General features: G+C 39.4%; 1 protein-coding gene across 1 annotated transcript in view; it reads left to right on the top strand.

Annotated features, from left to right (window-relative positions):
* The first annotated feature begins 5834 nt into the window (after positions 1-5834).
* The window catches only part of ACVR1B (activin A receptor type 1B), a 44431-nt gene continuing 25617 nt past the window's right edge, over positions 5835-24648 (top strand). The window contains exon 1 of the mRNA XM_007434090.4: positions 5835-6107. Within this exon, the coding sequence (XP_007434152.1) occupies positions 6008-6107 (100 nt within the window). The 5' untranslated portion in view covers positions 5835-6007. The remainder of the gene's footprint in view (positions 6108-24648) is intronic.

Here is a 24648-nt window from a genome sequence, read left to right as displayed (position 1 = left end):
TTGATCGGGGGCCAGCTTGTGGGAGCTAGTTGGCACTTTTCGAATTTTGAGGATATGTCATCGGTCCATTTACAAAATGACTTTTTGCATGATGGTTGCTCGCAAAATGGCTACCTCTGCTTGCCTTTTGGCTGACTGCAGGCACTCACTCAGGTGAAAGAGGAGAGTGCAAAAGCTGGCTTGAAACTCAACATTAAAAAAACTAAGATCATGGCATCTGGACCCATCAATTCCTGGCAAATAGAAGGGGTAGAAATGGAAGCAGTAACAGACTTCATTTATTTGGGCTCCAAGATCACCGCAGATGGAGACTGCAGCCATGAAATTAAAAGACGCTTGCTCCTTGGGAGGAAAGCTATGGCAAGCCTAGATAGCATATTAAAAAGCAGAGACGTCACCTTGCCGACAAAGATCCGCATAGTCAAAGCTATGGTTTTTCCAGTAGTAATGTATGGCTGTGAGAGCTGGACCATAAAGAAGGCTGAGCGCCAAAGAATTGATGCCTTTGAACTGTGGTGCTGGAGAAGACTCTTGAGAGTCCCCTGGACTGCTAGGAGGTCAAACCAATCAATCTTAAAGGAAATCAACCCTGATTGCTCATTGGAAGGATTGATAATGAAGCTCAAGCTCAGATACTTTGGTCACCTAATGCGAAGAGAGATCTCTTTGGAGAAGACCCTGATGCTGGGAAAGATTGAAGGCAAAAGGAGAAGAGGACGGCAGAGGATGAGATGGTTAGATAGCATCACTGAAGCAATGAGCATGAAACTGAGCAAACTCAGGGAGGCAGTGAAGGACAGGAAGGCCTGGCGCAATATGGTTCATGGGGTCACGAAGAGTCGGACACGACTTAACGACTAAACAACAACAACAACAACAAGGCACTCATCATTTTTATGGTTTAAGAATGCTAATGTGGTGCCCACTTGAACCCCAGAGGCATTCTCAACAATAGAGATGATCTAGGAGGCTGACATATTACCTTACTATCTCAGTCAGTTGGAGCAGGGAGTCTAGCAAGCATTAGAGGGGGACCTGAAGGCACATCAGTTCCAGGCTCCACTTTCTGTTAAATGTTTTCCTAACTGTAGACACTTTTTTTCTCCAAGGCAATAGAACAAGCAATATATACAATTAGATACATTTGTACGAGAAAGGGTTTGCACTGATGTCACTTCTCCAAAGCCTAGTGATCCAGAATCCAGTTCAGAGCCATCAATGGCTCTCCTGTTCCTTCTTGTGTCTGCGGTAAGGAGCAATAGCTCCCTTCCAATTTTCCATCTTACTTCCCCTCTGCCCCAGGATTATATCAAAACCTCCAATACTAAGCCAGAGGTGAGAAATCATGACTGACAGGGCAGGACATGGGATATTTCTCAACCCTGTTAGTTCTACTGAAGGAGCGAGGTCCAGGGTGAAGGATGCATTGGCTCAAACAGGGAAGTTCTGATTGAATTAGCCAAAGAAGAAGCTTCTCGGCATATAATCTGGAAACCCGTGAGCTTGATTTCTTTCTCCCTTCCCACTATTTTTGGGTACTAAGGAGAAAGGTCCAGTGTCTCTTCTACTATGATTTGCTTGCTGCCTGTTGTTTTCAGCAAACATCAAGTATATAGTTTCCGGTGCTGAAAGAATTAACCTCCCTAGGACAAAAGCAACATTTAAGAGTCCTACAGTGCTCTTCTGCCATGTGGACTGGGAGTTTCACTGCACGTGGCCTCTGCATGTGTTGGCTTATGTGCCTCTTGGGAATGTCCCTTACATTGGTGGAGACATAGAAACACTACATTAAGGATATATTAACGATCACCATCAGGGGGGAAAAAAACCTCAAACCAGTCTAACTCTAAGATAATGGTCAATGTGAAAAGGTTGCGGGGGACTCAGCATCCTCTGATATCAGCACATACTTGTTTGGAAGGCTAGCCTCACACAGTGCTTGTGCTCACGCTTGGTGTTAAGGAGAACAGTAAAATGATTTGCTTTCTTTTGGATTGATGTATTACATGAATCCAGCCAAAGGCAGCTTACACAATGAGCAAACACTGAAATGGCAAAAGAGGTGAAGGGTCTAAATTGTCCCCTCACCATCTCAGAAATGTGTGGCGGTGTTCCTAAAGATTTTGGAGGGGAAGGGAAGAAATACAGTTGGACATGATTATTCTAAATATTTCCCCCCAAATTCTCTGTCCTTTCTTCACATAGCCTGTTTCTTTTTCAGGCATCTCTTGCCTGCAACCTCAGAACCATTCCTGGCAGGAGTTCTACAGCTAGACAAGCTCTCTGGCTTAAGCTTTGGAGCTCTGGTGTAACTCTGCCCAAATGCACGCAGACTACGAATTCCACAAGTGAATCATGAGCTGCGCTTTCAGAAAGAATTTAAGATAGGGATTTTCTAGAAGGCAACTGCTCCACCAGCACATCTGCTTCCTAAGGGACCAGCAGTAGCACAGCGTGTGAGTTCCAGGGGCAAAAGGCAATGTGCAACTCCAGTTCTCAAATGCAGCAGACGCATTTTCAGTGCGAACCCATATGGATCTGGATGCATTTCTGGGGAGCCACCAGCATGGCCTGAAAGGACTCAAAGGTCAAGAGGCTCTCACTAGTCTGCCATCCTGAATTTAGCACAACCCCTGATCAAATGCTGAGTATCTGAAAATAGCTCTTCAGACTTAGGGATATCCAATGTCATTGTGTCTGCATTTCACACACCATCAACTGTTCATGAAGCATTGAACCCCTGGCTCTTGAATCCCACTCAACACTGGCCATTCTATGCATATACTTTTATTTGAAAGGAAAGCATTTTCAAGCCCATAATTTCATGGTAAGAAAACTTATTTACATAAACAGTGTCTTCATCAGTTAACATATCAGTTAAGATGTGAACAACAATTACATGTCATCTTGGATAAATTTAAACATATGGTAAACTGCCCACTTTTGCAAAATTGACACACATATTGCATTCTATCTTTTTTGCATGTCACACAAGCCTGATATTCTGCAGTGGGGTCTATACACCATGCTAAGCTGTGGTTTGCTTTAACAATTGCTTATTAAATAAACTATAATGGCTGAGTTCACTCATTAGGCTTACCCATAAACATGATTTAGTGATTACAATAGCTGTGTTCTTCCAACACAGTACTGTATGTCAAAAACAAATGAACATTATGGCTCAGCTCCATGTCGATCCTAGCCTATTTCTATAAGCAAAGACCAGATTTTTCCTCTTTAGCTGAAATCAACATGCAGCCATAGAGCAGAACCAAATCATCTATCAAATATAATAATAAATATGCGAGCTGGATGTTACAATTTTGAGTTAACATTTTTCTATCTGAGGTGTGCAATACTTCATTCCTGACCCACAATACAAATTTCTTCACACATGCCTCACCACCTTTTTTTAGTCACATTTATTTTTTTATTTTATTTATTTTCAAATTTTTCAAATTTATATATTCCACCCATCTCACTGTACAAGTGACTCTAGGCAGCGCTACAAGTCAAAAACTATAAAATCTTAGAGAAAATATACAGGTCAAAAACTACAAAAGGTTAAAATTAAAACTAAAAAGTTAAACCTACAAACTAAAAAGGTGGAGACAGCATCCTCAAGCCACCAACCACCCCCAGTGCTGCGAACCCCTGTTGGGTCCCCATGCAAGTTGGCAGAGTCAGATCTTGACGCCCTTTTGGATGGCCAACAGAGTAAGGCCAACCTCACCTCAGGGGCCAAGATGTTCCAGAGGGCAGGAGCCATGGCAGAAAAGGCTGTCCTCCTGGACCCCACCAGCTGGAGCTCTCTAGCTGGCGGGGTCCACAACACACCTGCTGAACCGGATAGGGCAGGTCAATATGATGGGGATGAGACAGTCCCTCGGGTAACCTGGGCCCATGCCATGGAGGGCTTTAAAGGTCATAACTAACACCTTGAATTGGACCCAGTAGCAGACCGGCACCCAATGCAGTTCATGCAGCAGAGATGTGCACGTGCAGTCCTAGAGGTGCCCATAACTGCTCACACCACCACATTCTGCACCAGCTGCAGCTTCCGAATACTTTTTAAGGGTAGTCCCATGCACAGCGTGTTGCTATAGTCCATACGGGAGATGACCAGGGCATGAGTGACTGAGAGAAGGGCCTCCTGATCCAAGAAAGAGTGCAACTGGCGCACAACACTGTAAGGCAGCTGCTAAAAATGCAAATGCTATTTTGTGATGTATTAACAGGAACACATTCGTTTCTCATTCGTGAGAAATCATTGTCCCACTCTACTCTGCATTGGTCAGGTTCTGCTTTGAATACTGAGCACCACAGCCCAGAAACGACATTGGGAAACTGGCATGAGTTCAAAACAGGGCCACCAAGATGGTGAGGTGGCTGGAAACCAAGTCCTATGAAGAACAATTAAGAAACTGGGTATGTTTGGAACAGAAGACTGAAGGGAGAGATGCTAGCAGTCATCAGGCAACTAAATGGTTGTCATAAGAAAGAGAGTGGCATTGTTCTCTTTTGCTCCAGAGGGGAGATGGGAACCAGTGGGCTGAAATTACAGATTAGATCAGCAACGCTGGGTGGGGAATTCTGGGAGTTGAAGTCCACATATCTGAAAGTTGCCAAGGTTGAAGAACACTGGGTGAGATATTAGGAGGAATTTCCTGACAGTAAGAGCTGTCCACACTGGAGGCATTCAGGCAGAGGCTGGAGAGCTGTCTGTCTGATGTGCAGATAGTCACTGGTCATCTTGCACCACGCAAGAGTGGGGAACAGATGACCTCTGCACTCACCTCCAACTGTACAATTAATTCTATGGTACAACTCTAGGAAAAAAATGTTCCTATAATACTGGTTAGATAAATAATCCTGCATTTTTTTTCTGTCATCCCTCATTGAATTTGATGAATTTGTTTTAGAAATTATTTCAAGTGAGAATTTCAGAGGTTTTCTTGGAACGTGGTAGTCTTGCACTTAACCACCAGTTACCAGGTGGCTAAACTGTGCATGAATATCTTTCTGCACTCATTGGTGGTGGTGGGGAGGGGTTGCCGCCTGACTTCCCACACTTCCACTGCATCTCAAGGGAAGCCAACATGAGAAAAACCCTTTGGTGGAGCATTTTTGATAGTCCAGCTTTGGCCACTGCAAAGGAGTGACTATTCAGCCCTTGAGAAACTATCAGGAGAATTTATCCTTTCCCTAGAGACATCCAAAGAAATCCTCCACCCAGAGTCTCTGCTTACATATTTGGTGGAGAAATTTAAAGATCAATCACACCCAACTTTATTGTGTATTTCCTACAATCATTGGAGCAACATGCTTTTTACTGAAACTGCCTGATATACGTATATGCGTGTGTAAAGTGTGAACCAAATTTTATCATCGCCAACCAAACGTGCAAAATCGGTTTCATTAATAAGTGTCTGATGTGAGTCTCATATGATGAATGATATAGTGTTCTCTGAGTGTTGTCCCTCGGATGGCTTCAAAACACTCTTGATATTCCGTGCGTGAGTGGACACAGCCAAAGACAACGGCTCTTGCTTGATGTCTTCCAGCCCTACACGACGCACTTCAAGGAGGTTACTTTCCTAGATCCCATCGCCCGATTGTACACACGCACGCTTTCACCCCTGCGTCCTGAAAGGCAAAGCAAAGAGCTACAAGCACGCACCCAGCAACCCTGCACCCGCCTTCCTCATGCACTGGGCACGCCTCGCTCTCTCCTTTGTGTACCGACACGGATTTTGTGTCGGAGGACAATTTCCCCGTTCTCTTCACTTCCCTCCCTCCTCTCCTTTAAAAGCGAGCGGCACATCCCCTTTAAAGCCCGGCTGGCTCGTCCTCTGTAGGGCTCGCTCGCGCGCGCTCCTTATGTCTGATTCGTCTCGCGCTGCCGCCGTCGCTACTGCCGCTCGCGTCTCCTCAGAGCCCGCGTGAGCTGGGGCGAACTCGAGGCTGTCTCTGCCTCCGGCGTTGCAGTCGCCACGGAGCCGTTGCCATGGCGGGGGGTCCGGCTCGCGCTGCTTTCCGCGCCCTCCCCCCGCCCGTTAGGCTGGCGCTGCTGGCGCTGGTGCTCGGGGGCCAACGGGGGGCCCAAGGTGAGCGTCGGCGGGAGCGTCGGTGAGGAGGAAACGGAGCCTGGCCCAACATGGCGGCGAGCGCTTCGGCGCCGGGCTGGGCGTGGGAGGGTGGGGAACCTCCCGAGCGGGAAACCTGAGGCACCTTCCTCCAGGTGTGTTGGGTGGCGGTCTGCGAGAGCGTGAAGGTGCCGCCCTGGCCTCCCGGGCCTGGGTGCCGGGGGGGGGCGCGAGTCAGCCGAGATACGGAGGGAATGAGGAAGCCAGCGCTGTTTTTCCTTCCCTCCATCGGCATCTTGCCCCCTCCCTGAAGCCTTCCCCTCCCCCTCCATCCCTTGGGTGGGAGGCCCTGCGCAGAGGGCTTGGGGCTGAGGTGCAGGGCCCGTGCGCGCTGTAGGTAGCGAGGTGCATGCAGGGAACGGGGAAGGTATGGCGGATGGATGATGGAGGTGTGGGGGAGGAGAGGCTGGAAACGCTGGAGGAGGAGTAGTCCGGTAATTGTAGGTGACATAGAAATAGGATTTGTCAAGACAGAGCATCGGAGTGTGGGTTTTGTTTTTGTTTTTTTAAGGTGTGAGGGGTTTAGTTTCTCCCTTTCGTGGCCTTGAGTTCTCTATCTGTGATGCTTCTCGTGGGATTGATGGAGGTCACATGGCCACAAAGCCAATGAGGCTCATTGTTTTTATGAACTGTGGAAGATCACACTTCGTGATTAGCAGTTTAAAAACATTCTGAAATGGGTACTATGGCATTGAATAAAAAATATAGAACTCTCAGGGAACATAGCAGAAACATGGTACTAGATTTGAATTCTAACCTTTTAAATCAGCCATAAATCAGTGCAGCCTTAGTTCACCCAGCCTGGGTCTTTGTCAAACCTAGTGACTCCAGATTCCTCCTTGTTGTCTCAAAAGCATCCTCAGATAACGAGCCAGTCACAACCTAATTCTATATTTCCAGAGTTAATAATATATTTCAAAAGAAAAGTTCAGGACATTGCCCTTGAGGACATACTGTATATTGATGAGATAGGCTACTCTTCTTGTTATCTTATCTATAGATACTTCCTTTGGACAACCAATAGGCATGGCCAAGAAAAGTGAGTGGCTAGAATTCAATTATAAAAAAGCAGTCCTGTTTCCTGATATGTTAAAATCTGTGCTGAATTTAGTCTCAGTGACTTTTATCATATGGTAACCTGGTTGATTGAATGCTTCAATATGCTCAAATTGCTGGTCAGTTTGTAATGAGCTGGTCTATATTAGTCCTCAATTTTCCCTTCTCCTGATAGCCTGGATGACCAAAATTATGATCTGAGAGCACATATAGCCACCTCAAGTAATTTAAGTTTGGGTATGGTCAGTCCCTGCATGGAAAATTATCTGAAATCCGATGTATGCTGCAATATATTTTATTATGAAGGAGTATAATGAATCTTTCAAAGCATTTAATCAGTCTTCCAGTAACAAAAGTAAGTATGGTTTATATGTGGAGTATAGAAAATAAATGGGGAGAAAATACACTCCCTCTCATAGACATGCTGGGATTATCCAAGGAAGCTGAGGGTGGATGTTTCAATCAGATTAAAAAAAAAAAAAAAGCTACCTCACACTATGCAAAGTGATGACCAGCAATTTGGATAGGTTAATTCATGGGGGGGGGGGAATTTCTGCTAGTCATGATGGCTATAAATTAAAGGATTTAAAACTGATTCCTTCTTTACCATCTACTGAGGAATATGGGAAGTGTTGCACATATTTTGCTATGAGCATCTGGCTGGCTGTTGTGGAAATGCACTTTTAAGTTGAACCATTTTTTATATACTCAGGACTGAGGAAGACCTGCTCCCTGCTAAACAGGGAAGCTCACTGGAAGACCCTGTGTTGTGTGAAAAGCAATTCTAAGCAAAGGCTTAATCCCAAACTGCTGTTCTTAAGTACCATTTCCTTATAGATTCTGCTAGAATGTCTGCTATATGCAGGAGTGGTTACTAATAAGAGATCCTTGTATCCAAAAATCCCTCTTGCTAGAGAGTTGCTGAGGAATTCCATCTACATTTCTTAGAAGAATGAGAATATACTTCGGTAATACATTACCAGTAAACTGGAAATTCTTAATTTGGACAATAGTAGCAAGATTATTTGCCAGGAGTTTTGCTGAATTGCCTTCTGGAATAGCTATAGCTGTAAAATAGCTGCAGATGTAGAAAAGATCAGACACGTAAGTGGATTGCAGCTTTCTGTTTCTGAAATACGAGTTTGCAGAGATTGAAAGAAGACCTCACTATATTCATGGATGATGGTGTCCAAGGCTGTGTGCATAATTTGTTTTATTAAGGGGCTTATTGCTTTGGATTTTGAAGGCTGCTTGTTTATCATTGAAAAGAACATATTCTATTATCAGCAGTTTCCATCACATATCTAAACACCAGCTTTTTTCTGATCAATTTTTTTAAAAGAAAATGTGCTCTTTAGTACAGTATTAAAGTAAATGATACTGAAGTATTTCTCTTATGATATAGCTTTAAAAGATTGTGGCTGTGTTCATGCCTAGTACCAAGCCTTGATTTGTTTTAACCATGCTTTATTGAATAAATTGTGTGTTGTGTGAATCAGACTAAGAGAAAAATATTTTTTCTAAATCTCTGAAGCAGTCTGGTAACACTTTTTCAGACTAACAGATTTTAATAAAAGATGCAAGCTTTTGTCAGCTTCATCAAATGCATGGAGTAGCTAACCTGATGTAGGATTTGTGGACCAAAACCAAAATGCATTGTAGTAAAGTGTGATGAAAGTCAGCATGCTGTAGTCAATAAGGTGTAGGACTGGGAGGCTCAGGTTCAAATGTCCTCAGCCATGGAAAGGCAGTGGCTGTTCTTAAGCTAATCTGTTATCCTAATATACTTCACAAGGAGGTTATGGGAAAATTGAAAGTGGGAGTGTTTTGTATGCTGGCTTAAACTCCTGAAGGAAAAGCATATTGTAAAACAAATAGTGTAAATCCGCCACTACAAAGGTTCATATCGGCACCAGTATAGAGGAAAACAGCACTATAGGTAGTCCTCACTTAGTGACTGCCTTGTTTAATGACCCTTCAAAGTTACAGTGGTGCTAAAAATAATTTAGCAATCAGTCCTCGGATTTACAACATTGACAGCGTCTCTCTGCTGTTATGTTCACTTGCTTATTTACCCCATACCAAGATGTCCTCAAAGAGAAAGAACCCCGGTTCAGCAGAAGGGAGTAAGAAGAAGCAAAGGAAAACTGAAGTAAAATTGTAAGCATGGTCGCAGTCACATGATTTTCATTTAGGTACCACTTCATTTAATGACTGAGTTGCTGGTCCCAATTGCAGTCACTAAATGAGGACTACCTGTATTTTAATCAGTTATGAAAATTATAATGTCCTTTAAAAGAATAAATTTATATAATTATCTAAAGATGTTTAAAAACATTAATAACATTGCAGTCTTGAATATGTTGGTCATACCAAACTCAATATCTGGATTCATACATCACCTTAAGGCATAGTTTGCTTAAAATTTATTTCTTGTATAAGCTACATTTGACTGAGTTCATACAGCACAAAGTCAAAAACAAGCCAAATTGTGGTTTAACCTTACCTATGAATCCAGCTTACTTTTAATAAATGTTACATTTTAAATTGCAAATTTGCTTTTCTTACAAATACATCAAAGTAACCAGCAGTTTAAAAAAGCAATAAAACCAGGAAGATGGTGAGCTGAAAAGAAGTAGCCACAAATATATTAGCTGTATAAAAGATAAAAATTCAATTAGTTTTAGAATGTTTAGGATTTCATCCTGAAATGCTCGTTTAATATGGGTGGCAGCCCCTGTGAACTTGGTAAACAAATTAGGATTACACTGACATCTTAAAGTTGAATTAGCTAGCATATATTTTTGAAAAAAATTAAACGTTATGAGAATATATGAAATGTGAATAAATTCTGACTGCAAGATATTCATAATTAGATTCTGGGGATATTAACAGCAATAATCATGGCTATCTGGTATGGATGATAAAGTATTTTATTTTTTACTTTATAATACTTAATTCCTTCAGTAGTTGCCTGCAAGAATGGCCAGAGACAGTGGTGAATGTTATCTAAGAAGAACTAAACTAAGATACTCAATTGGTTTAGTTAGGATGTCAAATAATTAACTTTAATTAAAGACTTAGGTGGCCAACAACAGATGAAAGTGAATTTTAGAAAATTGTGAGCACTTTTCTAGTCATTAAACATGGAATCATTATAGTTAAATAGCTGCCTATGAAAATCCTCATGCACATGAACAAGCTTTGTCTTTGATATTTCAGACTGCTCTGAAAAGCTTATATTGATTTCCTTATAATTTATGCTTGTTCAAAAAAATAAACAGGAATGGGGGAATTGACTTGCTTATTCTTTGATGGCTTTGTTTGGGTAGATGGTTACTGTTTCCAGGAAATGCTGCTGTTTATTTTTATAATACTTCTTGATAAAGTGTATATATATCATGACTATGTAGGCATGTAAAAATGTGCAAACAGAGTTTGATGTTTTGTCAGTGAATGAGACCAAGGAAGAAACTGATTCTCCCAAGTTACAGGTGAAGAGTATCAGTGAAAGTCATTTAAAGGATGAATAGCAAACACCAAGAACTATGAAAAGCTTATTCTTTCAGTTGTCTGGTTACAGCCATAATATGCTTTTTGTGCCTTGCAGAGAAGGGCAGTTTTTAGACTCTTTCTGGTGATACTGGATACATATTTTTACATAAGTTTAAACAGCCTCTGATTATGTAGGAAAACACAGTTCAGGTTGATGTTTCCTCAGTTCAAAAACATGTGATTGATGAACCGTTATAATGAAAGGCCTGCTAATTTCTTAAAGAAAAAGTTAAAATGTTTTATGAATATTATATTCCTGGTAATTCTTAGAACAAGGATGTACAAAGCTCAGTTTGTTTTTGAATAGAACATAATTTATAGTTCACTGCTTTCCAAGAAAGATACCATTTAAATGGAGGCTGAGTGCACTGTCCAAAAGAGCATTTTTGATACTTTAAAAACAACAATAATTCAGCTTGACAGATAAGATTCTATTTCCCCATTTCTGGCAACTGGGCAGGCTGTCCTATTGTAAAGGCTTTGGTGGAAACTGCATTTGCAAGTGGCCTCAATTAAAACACCATACAATGTTCAGGGACTGACAGGAATCTGATTACCTTCTGCACAAATCAAGTGAGTTTATTATCAAAGTTGATTCTGAGCTCTGGCATTTCAAGAGGGCAGATAATAAAGGGGTATCTTCTGTGAGATGAGCCATCACTTAATAGAAAAAGCCTCTCAGAAGGCAATGAAAACTGAGTTAGCAGCTGTTTAGTGATTTTAGGTATAACTGCTGAGATTAAAAAGCAGTAAAATGGGAATCTATTCCTCAGAATCAAAAACAGGTTGCAATGCCTGTTAAGATTAGAATACTTAGTAAACTTTATTTTAAAGAAAATGATTTCATTGTCCAAAAGATTATGTATATAATTGTGGATAAGCCCATCTGCAAATAAGCCAACCCTTGAAATTTCAACCAAAATACTGTGAAAAATGTGTAACCTGCAGATAAGCTGACCCTCTAATTTTAACCAAGATGACAGGCAGGAAACTGCAAACTGTTAAATCATCATTTATAAAACTGTGTGATTTTAAGGCTGTGATGGGCTTTCAAAAATCTGAGCTCTGGTCCACAGATAAGCCCACTTTTGGGTTTGTATTTTGGAACCTAAAATTCTCGGCTTATCCACGAGTATATGCAATAAGTGTAATCAAAGCATTTTTGACAGTGAAAAATAGAACTTGGGAAACAGTGACGAGATGTTACAGAGTAGTGGGTGAGAAAAAGTATGCTGGTGAAACTAATTTGCATGCCATTTGGTATAACATTGTTATATTTATAACAAAATAAATTATTGAGGTTATTATATACAGAATATGCATAGAAAAGAAAGTGATACTTTATCTTTAAAATTGTTCTGTATAGCAGTTTGTTTCTCCTGACTTCGGGGTGAGGGTGGATGCAGGAGTCCTACTTCTCTTGATTTTAGACTCCAGTGGATGCTTTTCATTTAAAAAAATAAAATGAAAAGAGAATGCTCTGTCAAATTTTGTATGACATAAAGTTGCCCTTAATCTGTTCATAGATTGGCTTTAAGTTTAAAATGGGAAAAGCTAAAGATTATTTCAAGATAAGGGATTAATATAATTGCACTGCATTTGTTCTGAAAGCGAACAGATGCATACTTTACAACTCAGTGGTCTTCAGAACACCTTCAGAACACAGATTGAAAGGGTGTTCTTTTGCTTGTCATGTCCTACTCTTCTCAGTTCTGGCTTTATGGAAATTGAGTACTGCTAAGTTAATTTCATCCTTCATATTTGTATGCTTTAATCACAGAATGCTTTAAGTCTATGAATCAAATGCTGAGTGGACTGCATTTAACTTGACTTCCTCTCATGAGCTTTTTATTGGAGATTTGCTGCCAGATACAGTTAATAGCTTAGAATGTTGCTTAAATATTAACAGGCAAATATTTAAAGATCAGCTAAAATACAAAAGTAATATTTCAGTAGATAAATTATATAGAGCTAAAATGGAGATGCCTGGAGTTATTCAAATGGATAGATATGTTGTAGCAAGCTGTGGTTCCTTGTTCTGCTTAGTGTAGCTCACACAGCTGCACAAGTCTAATTAGAAGGAGGGGGTGTGAGGACAGAGGTCTGTGGAGAGGAGCTGAACAGATGTACCTGCTCTTAAATGAAACGCATATTTCTGTTTATTTGAGCCCTGCAGGGGTCATTTTAAAGAGCCCTAAAGCTGCAATCTTATACCAATTAATTGTGGATAAGCCCTTTTAAACACAGTGGAACTTTATTCTCAGTTGTATTTTTGTTTCATTTCTAACAATCCTACCAGTGTTTGCCTAGAATTAAAAAGCAAAAGATGTGTTCTTGTTGATACCAACTTGTATTATTTATTATTTATTTAAATTTGTTACAACCCCCAGTCATAGTAGCATTACTAAATCTTGGACCTGGAAGAGTATGAAGGTTTTTAAGGTCCTCTTGCCATCTGAAGCTTAATGCTTGGCAACCAGGAAAAGATTGTGTTCTCTCATAACTGAAATTCCTCTCCTGAGAAAAGCTTATTAGGCACCAATATGGATATATTTTTGGTATTGTGAAGGATACCTTACTTACTCAGGCCTTCCACAGTGCTTTGTAGCTGATTTTAGTCATGTTATGGTTTAATTTTAGACTACTGATTTGTTGTGAATGCTGTTGCTAGAGATTTTTTTTTTTTACTGAATTTTACTGAATTTTTGTAGTATTTTAAAATGAATGCAACTCAGGCAGGGTTTTGTTTTGTTTTTTTTAACTGAACAGGTGGTTTAAAATGTATCAATATCACTTGCTTTAGAAAACACTTGCTTTGTTTACTGAAAAAGAAAAGAGAAAAACAAAGCTGAGAATGGCCTTTATTTCTCCACCCAAATTTGTGTCATAGCAAGTTGGTGTTCTGTCTGTGATTAAAGTACAGTGTCAGTTCATTTTAGCAAAAATGCATACCTTGTAGATCTCTTGTACAAGAACAAAGCTTTCATTCTGAGGCTCTGAAGCTTAATGTTAAGCTTGTTTAAACAGCTTCTTCAGGGGTTGGGTCTGACAGAAAGTCAGACACAAGCATGCCAAACAGATATAAATACAATTCGCAACAAGCTTGTCTTGCACCTTTTTTTCAGTGCATCTTACCAGAGGTGTAGATAAAGATCTTAATCAGGGAGCTCCCCTTATGGTATCCAACCCAGGAATTTTATTTAAGTAGATTATACACTGATGTCTTCTACCTCTACCCTCTATTTAACTGCTAGAAAAAGTCTTTTTTGAATTTTGCATTTATGTGGGGTGGGGTTTGTTTTTTTGGTTTTTTTGTGTGTGTGTTGAACTTGCTCAAACAGCCTCAGCGGTAGTCTGAATCATTTTGTTAAAAAAATATATACTTGCCTCATACATGTCTGTTGATTTATGAACTTTCTCTAAGCTGAAATAATTGTAAATAATAGGGAGTCTGCTAGTTTGGTTTTATTGATGCAAAAAGATTTTTTCTCAGTCACTAGCTAGAACTTGAAATGCCAGAATTGTCCCAATGCTTTCTTAACTGGTTTTTGCTGGTTATCCCTTCTTCATTGCAAGGGTTGAAACTGATTTAGCTGATTGCTTCTTTATATTGCTAGTACACGGTGTTGTAGACCAAAAAAAGGGGGGAGGGGAGGAGGAATCTCATTACATTGCCAGTTTGGAACATAGTATTTATTATTTAGCACTTCCTAAATGCCTGAAATTGTTGTACAGAAATTAAAAGGTAAGATGGTATTTGCCCACAGGTTCAGATTCTAATAGACATAATGCAGAAGGGATAGGGAGGGAATGGGAAAAAGTTTTGGAGCAACCACTTCTTCACTGTGATCATCCTTACTAGGTGACAGATGATACTCAGTGTCCTAGTGCTTCTTACCAGTGGGAGAAGCTCAGTTTATACACTCATCTTCTGTGCAGACTTAACATCTTGCTTTCTGTTAATAATTCAGATACATTCTGGTAGGCAGATATAGATAACTTCTAAGATGGTTTTAGAATATAGAACAAACTTTCCACCTTGATGCATTCTGTGTATGTTAACTGTGGGAAGTAGAATTCATGGTGCTTGTGGATGATCAGGTTAAGGGAAACCTGCTCTAGAAAGTCTATTGTTTTTAATTTGGCATCTGGATAGCATAATTTTGACTCTGAGGAAAAGCAAGAAAAAATAATAGGAAAAGGTTATATAGAAGTATAATAGGAAGGCTATCCATATTTCTAGTGTAGATTAGCTTGTCATTCCTTTTATTACTGAAAGGCTGCTTCCATGTAGAAGACTTTTTCTCCTTGTTATGGATGCAATGGATATGGATACACGAGATGTCCGTGATATGTGCTGATGTTTTTTTTTCTCCAAATTGCAGACTGATTTTTTCAGAACTGATAAGTGTGTACCATTCCCAGTCATTGGCTGCAAGACAAAGCTCTGGGTTAATTATTAGTGGTACTTGAGTTGTATTCATGCCTCACCATGTTTACAGCATTGATATTTTTCTTGGTCACTAAATATGGAGCCAACAGAAAACAGTTAACACTACCATTTCTAGTTAGAAGGAACAGCTTAGGGTTTTTTTTCCTCTCCCCTGGAGGAAACCCCTCCCCTTTAGTCTGAATCTGCAGTACTGTTACTATCAGCAGTTTCTACTGCTTTTAATCCTTTATTATATTCGTGGACTTCCAAAAACCAAATTTTTGCATCTATTAAGCTTTCGTGTTAGCCGCCTAACTTATTTCTTGATTTTATATTTTTTTTACACATTCACTGTTTTATAGATAATTTAAAACAAAATATTAGGAAATGGTTAAACTTTTCCCTAAAATATTTCTACAATTTCTCAAGCAGGCCAAGCAGTATTCAAGCTTACAAATTTATTTTAATGAAACTCTGAGATCCATTAACCATAATCTTAAACATACTTTCAAGTCTGATTTGACTCTTAGTGATTGCATCCATGTAGTTTTTGGGAGGTGTTTGTAAGTGGTTTGCCATTACCATCTTCCAATATGTTTTTCAACTTCCCAGACTAATTTACAAGAAGCCTCATCTAAGTATGAACTAAGGCCAACCTTGCTTGGCTTCTGAGATTTGCCAAGGATAGCTAGATGGTGTCACTTGCTGATAGCGAAGTGCTATCAGATGGCTTGGTAGGGAGGATGTAGAATAAAGAATTGTACATCTAGAATTCTAGAGGGCTCTCATAGTCCATCCATACAAAAATCTACTCCTTTTTGTCTCAAGATTTCTTTATGGCAACTTTTTAATTTAGGCTTGGACAGGAATTATTTTGTTGCTGCTATTGATAAATTAAATCCTATTACTTCTTCTGCAATTAATAGAAATATACTTGTAAGTATGCAAATGTCTCTATGCCTACATTAGATGAGATCCTGTTTATAATGCAGTGTGAACCATCTGATTTAATAATGTATTCTAGAGGGCACCATTTTCATTTCTTTAACCTTTGGTAGTAAAAGGTGATGAATTCAAAATGCTGAGAAGGGAACAAGAAATCTTCATATCTGCGCTTTGCATCCTTGTATTAGCCTTTTGTATATTTAACATATGTCTCCTACCCTAAGAATTGTTCTAATGCAAAAGAGCATGAGTCTAAAGTTGTATCTCATTTTTGCAATGCAAGTTACTTCTAAATTTTCTTGCAATATTACTATTTACTTATTTACCAAATATTATGTGCTACCCTAATCAAAGATTCTTAGCTCACAAATACCTAAAATTCAAGGTAATAATAAAAGGAATACAACGTAACTAATAAAAGCACACTTAAATCCAAACATCAGAGTCATCAGTTCCAATAGTTCAAAGACTCAACCGAAGTGTAGTGTCTTAACTGCCTTCCAAAAGATAAAAATAGAGGGGGCTAACCTGAAGTTGTGGGGCAAGGTGTTCAGTAAGGCTGAGGTAGCTATTGAGAAGGCTTGTTTTTGACCCCACTTCACATGAGGGAGGAGGAATCCTCAACATATCTCCTTGGCATGCACAAACAGGGATGAGCAGATTCCATGTGTTGCAAAGGAAAGGAAAGGAAGAAAGGACTAGAAGCCGAAAAGAGCCTATAGGTCATAACTAGCACTTTGAATTGTACTCCAAACCCTACTGATAGCTAGTCCAGTGCCTGCTGTATAGGTGTCATTCAGATGAAATAATACTTGCTGACCAGCAAGCAAGCTGCTGCATTCTATGCTAACTAAAGTTTCCAAGTAATGTTAAAGGCAGTCACAAGTAGGGTGCATTATAGTAATTTAAGCACAAGGTGGGAAGGGCATGAGTGATAGTTGCTAAGGCATCCTGCTCCAAGAAAGGTTGTTGCTGACATACCAGCCAGTGAGGCAAAAGTTCTGGCCATAGCTTCCACCTAGTGTTCAAGCTGTGAGTCCAGAAGAATCTTCAGGCCTGCTCCTTCAAAGAGAATGTAGTCCCATTTAGAACTAAAGTTGGAACTAATATATTTTGGGGATAAACACCCTCTCTATCTTTCTGAAACTCAGTCTGAACTTCTTTTGTCCCATCCAGTCCCTTCCTCCTCCAAACGGTGAACCAGGACCTCCACTGCATTTTCTGCTTGGCTCAGTGTGAAGACATTTAACTGGATATCATCGGTATATTGATGATACATTACTCCAAATTAACAGATGACAACTCCCAACACTTTCTTATAGATGTCCAGTAGGATGAGAAAGAGGGCCAAAACCTGAGACACTCCATGCAGGAATGGCCAGGAACTTAACCTCTCATCCCTTTCTCCCCTCCCCCATTACTTATAACTTTCTGCTTAGGGGGGAGCAGAACCATAACACAGTGCCTCCAACACCCAGCCTCTATAAGCACTCCAGAATAAAATGATCAGCGGTATGTAAATGCCACAGAGAAGCTAGTAGGACCAGAGGACTACACTCACTCCAGTCAGATCCTGCCCCAGCTCCTCACAAGTGACCAATGCAGTTTCCCTCCCTTGTTTAGATCTGCAACCAGACTGAAAGATATCTAAATAATCCACTTCAGGATCCTCTGAATCTGACACTCTACCATCTTCTCCACAACCTTCCCCCCAAAAGAGGAGATTGGAGACCAGGCAGAAGTTGTCCAACATAGCTGAACCATGAGATAGCTTCTTTAGGAAGGCAACTGGCATTAATATATCCCTAAGTGCTTGTAGGAGCCAGAAAGACGTAGATCCAGCCTGCAAGTTGTGGAGAACCCTAGCTGCTTCCTCAGAATTCACAAGCTCAAAAGAATATCAGATGACTTTGCAAGACATTGCCCCTGTCATCTCATCTGATTCTGGCATGAGGTGTCTAACACTGAGTGAATGTGAGTGATTTTAGCTGCAAAATGTCTAGCAAACAAGTCACAGCAGCCCAACCCTAGCAGAATGGAGGTCACCTTAATGAAGTTGGATGGGATTCCACCAGTACAGTAATTTTTGCCTATTCACTGATATAGACCTAAACCTTAGCTTATATCCGTGTTTAATCATATTCTCATTTTTCACCATTGAGGAACCAGGTATCTCTTCTGCCATTTCATTCTCTGGAGTTCCTCAGTAAACCAAGGGGCTGCCTTGGGTTGACAGACTGGAGAGGCCACTCAGAGGTGCCCTCATGGCCTCTAATACCAGAGCTCAATCAGGCACATTGTGCACCAATTCCTTGGTAAAATTCCTAAAAATCTGCAGGAAACCATAAGTTTCCTTGGATAGACCATCCAACTTGGCCCTAATTATTGTTGTACGCCGCCCAGAGTCACTTTGTGTGAGATGGGTGGCTATATAAATGTGATAAATAATTATCAATGGATTTGATAAAAAATATAAGAGAAAAGCTATGGTTCTTTTAGTATGCCAAGCAGAAGTTGATTTGCAAATGTTTCAATTTTTAAGGTACAGAATTTTAATTTCACATTACCTGTTAATTTGAAAATCTGAAATATCAGAATGATAGATTGTATTTCATAAGGATCTTACAAGGTATCTAGTCGAGTGTATTACATCACCCTAACAAATGACCATCCAATCCTCCTTTGAAAACCTCCAGGAGATGGGGGTCTACTTCTGTTCTAAGCAGACTGTTGTTCTTGACTTTGTCAAGCATTTTACTAAATTCAGAGAGTGCTACATTCACAGAATTCCCTTGGTCTATCAAACTTGTCATTCTGTCATAAACAGTGGTATATTGTGACTGCTCAACAAAGCATGATAGCTCCAGTTAAAGTAAAAAAATCAGGAATCTGGTAGCAGTTCAAATTTTATTAAAAGGCATACGTTTTCATGAGCTGTAACTCACTTCATCGGATGCATGGAGTGGCTAATGCTACATCAGTCTAGCCACTGTATGCATCTGATGAAGTGAGCTGCAGCTCACAAAAGCTTATGCCTTTTAATAAAATTTGTTAGTTGGAAGAGGTGCTACCAGACACCTGATTTTTTGCCACTATAGACTAACACAGCTCTTCTCCTATAATGTTTGTTAACAGTACTGTAGTAATTTTTTTCTAAATGTTCACAGACATGCTGGATGACAATCTGTTCTAGTTCATTGCCCAGTATAGACTGAACTGTTTTGTAGTTTCCTCTTCCCTCTTTTGAATAGCGAACTGTGTTTGCTCTTCTCTAGCTTTCTGACATCTATCTATCTCAACAATTTCCCAAGAATTTTCAGAGATTATAGTCAGTAACTTTAAAATCACTTGTGCCAGCTTCTTTGACACCTTCAGACATAATTTATTTGGACCTAGAGACTAGAATTCATATACTGTATCCTGAGCTGCAGTCCTCCATGTTTCTCAAATCATGTTATTTGTCTCTTCACAGTAGTATAGTCATAGAGTATTATATCTGTACACATACTGTTATGAACATAAAATACACATTTAGTAACATCTCCAAGTCAAGTTTGACTCCTGATGACTACATAAAGTTTTATTGACAAACATATAGAAGTGTTTTGCCAGTGCAACCTTCCAGATTTTCTTTCTTTCTTCCCAGTCTAGTCTTCAGCCCTGGTATTCCATGAAAGTGCCCCAGCCAACCCTCTTTAGCTTTTTAACCTAGAGGAGGTTGGCCAGGTGTTGCCACAAATTAGATTTAATGTTTGTTTGCTTTCAGTGGTGTTTATTTTTGTTTATTCTGAAGCCTGTGTTCACTCTAAACTACTTTCTTGGAAGTAATTGAATGGACTGAAGTTGTACTTTCTTCATTTTCTTCTAGGAAGGCTCAATCAGATGACTACCCTAATGGTTGTCTTTGTGTTTTCACTGAGCTCCATCACTTGGCATTTTAAATTATATAGATTCTGCTTTTGCTTGCTGGAATCTAGGAGTTACTTTAATTTTGTCTTCTGCTTAAATTACTATTAAAGTTACTTTAAGATTAATTTCTTAGTTAATACAGAGTCAGCATAACTTTATGGCCAAACAATAGAGGAAAACTGCTCAAAAACATACTCCTTATCTTAACAAAAATTTGGGGGAAGTGCCTACTGTGTTTTATCTAGTTTCGTTGTATTTTCGATAAGCTTTTGGCAGACTTATTTTCAGAAATAGATTAGCCTAATAACCCATTACAGTCCAGGCCTTAAATGGACTGCCTGATTCCTTTTCACAATAAAATAAGATTTCTCTTTATTGTGGTTTGAATGCATAGTATCTTTCCATCTTGGAACACTAAATTCTATTTGTTCAGTTCCTTTTTTCCCAGTCCCAAAATAGAAAGGATATCTGTCTGTGCCAGACAGCAAGGCTGAAGTATTAATCTGTGTTTATTTCTTGTAAACTACTCTTGAGAAGAAAACATTTAAAACTTTTTCCCTTAGTTTATAGATTGTCTTACATAATGCAGTTACTTTCTTACAGCATACTAAAGCCATATCCATATGAGGAGGAAACAAAGCTGAAGGTGTAAAGTGATTTTAGGAAACATTCATGAGATTACTCAGATCATAGCCAATAACTACTCATATTGGTGGCTAGTTTTCTGCAAGGGTCCAGTTTACCAAGGCAGCTGCTGTTCTTCCTCCTCCTCCTCCTCTTCTTTTTCTTCTTTTCTTTTCTTTTATATGGTGCTACACTAAAGCTTTTGCTATAGTGGTAATATAGAGAAGTATTTGTCTCCATGTCACTGCTTCTTGTATCATCCTGGATATTTCCTTTGAATTGTCATTCCAAAAAACACTTAACTTGCCAAACATGTTTATTGCTTCAAATCGTGATGAATTGTTTTTATTATTATTGTTGATGCTATAAGAAGGCATCAGTTTCATTATACTGTAGATATACTCTTAGCCTTTTCTGAAATATAAAGGCAAATTGTAAAAGGCACACCACTGTTCTTAAAGAAGCAGTGGAGTAGTACTTCATAGCTGCAGATGTTCACAGAGTGTGTTTACAGTTCATGAAATACATAGTAGACCATGATAAACTCTGTTGAGGATGACTCATGAAGAGATATGATGTAATCCTGTGATCTTCTTGATTTATAGAACTCTCTTGTTAGGAATGGGAAACCATTTTTCCCATTGTTTAGATAAATCTACCTTTTTGCATTAAGCTGTCCCAACAGGTATGTACATGCTCTTTATTCCTTCTGAGAAACAGGCTCTGCTGACTATTGTAGAAAGCATGTTATGTTTCTTAGGTTCACACACCCTTTTCCTTGACATTACTAAATTCATCCTCACTCTTAGATTTAGCTTGATGTTTTTTTCCATGCACCTTGACAGAGGCATGACTTTTGCTCAAAAGCTGAAAAAGTGAAATTTGATAGCTGCTTTGTGTTTGGAGAACGACTGCATTCTGCTTTTTAATCAATGACATAGCAAGTGACTATTGACTTAGAGAAAACAAGTGACATTTCACAGGATTCAAACTGAAATTATGCGCAGTGTTGGCAAATATTTGTTCCCAGGCCTGATTTTTCTGACATGGAAGCATTGACAGAGGGGGAATTAATTGTTGCAGTGCATACTATTTTTTTTCTGCAAAATCCCCTGCCACTAAGTAGTTTTATACCAGTTAGGCTCACTTCCTGTTTTTGAGCTAAGCTGGAAGTTATCAAGATAACGAGTAGTAATGCCACTTAGGTGGGAGAACTGGATATAGAAAGATCAAGCAGCCCTGTTTTACAATTCTCTTGTAAATTCCTCTCCTTCCCCATAACACATTAGCAATTCTTTCTCCCTCGCACATGGATTTGCATTATGAGGGAGAGATGATGTTAACAATTTTGTTGCTTCCTTTGCAATGTAGTTCTCCATTTCCATGAGATTTTGTAACGAGGAATAGCATAGTTTAAATTATAATAGCTGGTAGTTTGTTTGCAGGGTTTTTGTTTGTTTGCTTTTTGTGCCTTCAAGTCACTGTTGACTCCTGGCAACTACCCGGACACGTCCCTGCAGTTTTCTTGGCTAGGCTTTTCAGAAGTGGTTTGCCATTGCCTGCTTCCTAGGGCTGAAAGAGAGTGACTGGCCCAAGGTCACCCAGCTGGCTTTGTGCCTAAGGTGGAACTAGAACTCGTGGTCTCCCATTTTCTAGCCTGGTGCCTTAATCACTACAACGAACTGGCTCTCTGTAATAGCTGTTATGACTCACTAATATATGTAGAAATTAAATTGAAGTACAGATGTAAATAATAAAAATGTCGAGTCAAGCTTGACTCCTTATGTTCATGTAATTTTCTACATATCAGTATGGAAATGGTTTGTCAATGCCATCTTCTGGAATTTTTTTTAAAGATTTTCCATTATAGCCTACAGCCTTGGTATTTCCTGATAGTTTCCTATCCAAGTACTAATCAAGCCTGACCCTACTTAACTCCCAAACCCAGAAAAGGTCAGCCAAGTGCTGCCACTTGCTGAGACATAAATAACAATAGCTACATTTAAACTACATTTGTATGCATATTTATCTAGAAAACAGTAATCCTACTAAACATAAATTGTATTCTTAGTATTTGAAGATTTTCACATACAGTTCAGATACCACAATCCACTTCTCTAAACTACATGCTATAGGATCAATTTTGTCTCTTTCTTCTTTAGTACATCAATTCCAAACCCTGTTTTTATCCAACCACCGTTTGCTATGGCATTGAATCAGGCAAATTATGATTGTTGCTAACCTTAAGCTGTGGGTTAAAGTGGTTTTGTGGTCTACAGTTTGAAATTGTTACTAGGTGTAATTTGGTCAGTTAAAGATATAAGTACAGTTAGAAGAAACCTAAAATAGAGGAGGGCACTGGTGTTTCAGAACGGAGAGGAAAGTGAGCATTTTCTAGTACTTGAAGCAGTACTTTGGTAAACCTTCCAAATTTAGCCACAATGCCAATAATCCTTAGTCATGCTCTGTAAGAAAAACCAACATCAATATCAGTATACTCATAGAATGTGGCTTATTCTAGACCACCTAGCAAATTAGTGACAGGCCAAACTTTCAGTTGTAGTGACAATTCTTTTTCCTAGGAAGGATTCTCAATCTATAGTAAGGAAAGTCAAGTCTCCCTTGAGCTGAACTTGACTCCTAGTGATTTCATGTGCATAAGTATGTAGCTTTTTTTTTCCACAATAGTATGGAAATGGCTTGCCATTGCCATCTTCCAGGATGTTTTTTTTACTTCTCAGTCTAGCCTACAGCACTAAGATTTCCTGGTGAACGTTCATCCAAGCACAGACTAAACCTGACTCTGTTTAGCTTTTGTCACCTTAGTGCAGCCAGTGTCGTATAAGTGAAGTCACTTGAATAATATTATAAGTTACAGATAGCGGTGGCCAAAGCTAGAGGCAAAACTGGCTGGAATTTGTACAATTACAAGATTGCATAGTTCTTTGTTTCTCTCCACCACTTCACGAAATGAGCTTGAATCTACAGCATTCAGAGTAATAGAGGATGCTGAGGGCAACATGAAACTACACCAAAGGATATGTGGATATAGGTTGCCTATCTCAGTTTTATGTCATACTATTTTAGCTATCAGCAATCTCGCTCCAATATTTTTCTTAAGGATAATTGCTAGGTTGTGGTATGTATTATGGTAATCAGTTGTGCTTATTTGGTTTTTGTGCTTTGGTCCCAATAAAACTGGAGGAGGGAAGAAAATACTCCTATGTTTATTTTAAGTCCTTTATGTATTTGCAAGCACACCATTAAAATATACTCTTAATTTATCTGCATATCCTCCTCGCCCCTTCTTTAAAAGAAGGGAAGGTACTCATTTTTTGTTCTAGAGAATTGATGGTTGCCTTAGATAACTTTGTTTTTCAAGATTGTGAGAGACTAATTGCTGAAGCTTTCATTTCAGATGTTCAGTTTGAATCCTGATTGGTCATTGATATTCATCTCAATGTTTGAACCTTCCCTTTTCAGGACATGTTTTGTTTAGTGGGAGTTATTTTGCATGTTCATTACAGTAGTTCTTCATTGTTCCCACTGAAATTCAGCTCACTTGCCACAAAGAACTGCATCTCTATAGATTTGCTGCTTTCAATCTTAAAGAGGTTGGTTGCAGCAGGAACAGTGGTAAAACAAGTGTATTTTTGGCCTTTGTCCAACATGGGATATTCAGTAGTGTTGGGCCTTCATTGCAATAGATGGAATATCTTTGAGTTATTCAAAAATATTTTGTTGTACAGCTGAAGTTTAAGGATATTAAAACCTGTTTCCAGTATCAGAGACAGGATTCCTTCAAAACTGAATTGACTGAATGGCCTTGAAATATGAATCTGCATTCTGTAAAAAGTAGCTGTGAATAAGAGAAATGGGCTTGTCTTATTTCTTGGGGCATTTAACCATTGTACAGAATTTTAGGGAATAAACATGAATTACTTTCTTCTATAGACTTTCCACAGAGGGGAAGCCTGTGGA

This window comes from Python bivittatus, unplaced genomic scaffold (genome assembly GCF_059951505.1).
Source record: "Python bivittatus isolate LINGU-HERP-01145 unplaced genomic scaffold, Pbiv_v1 ctg000220_np1212, whole genome shotgun sequence".
Taxonomy (NCBI): Eukaryota; Metazoa; Chordata; class Lepidosauria; order Squamata; family Pythonidae; genus Python; species Python bivittatus.
The sequence above is the reverse complement of the archived record's forward strand: the minus strand, read 5'-3'. Positions and strand labels throughout refer to the sequence as shown.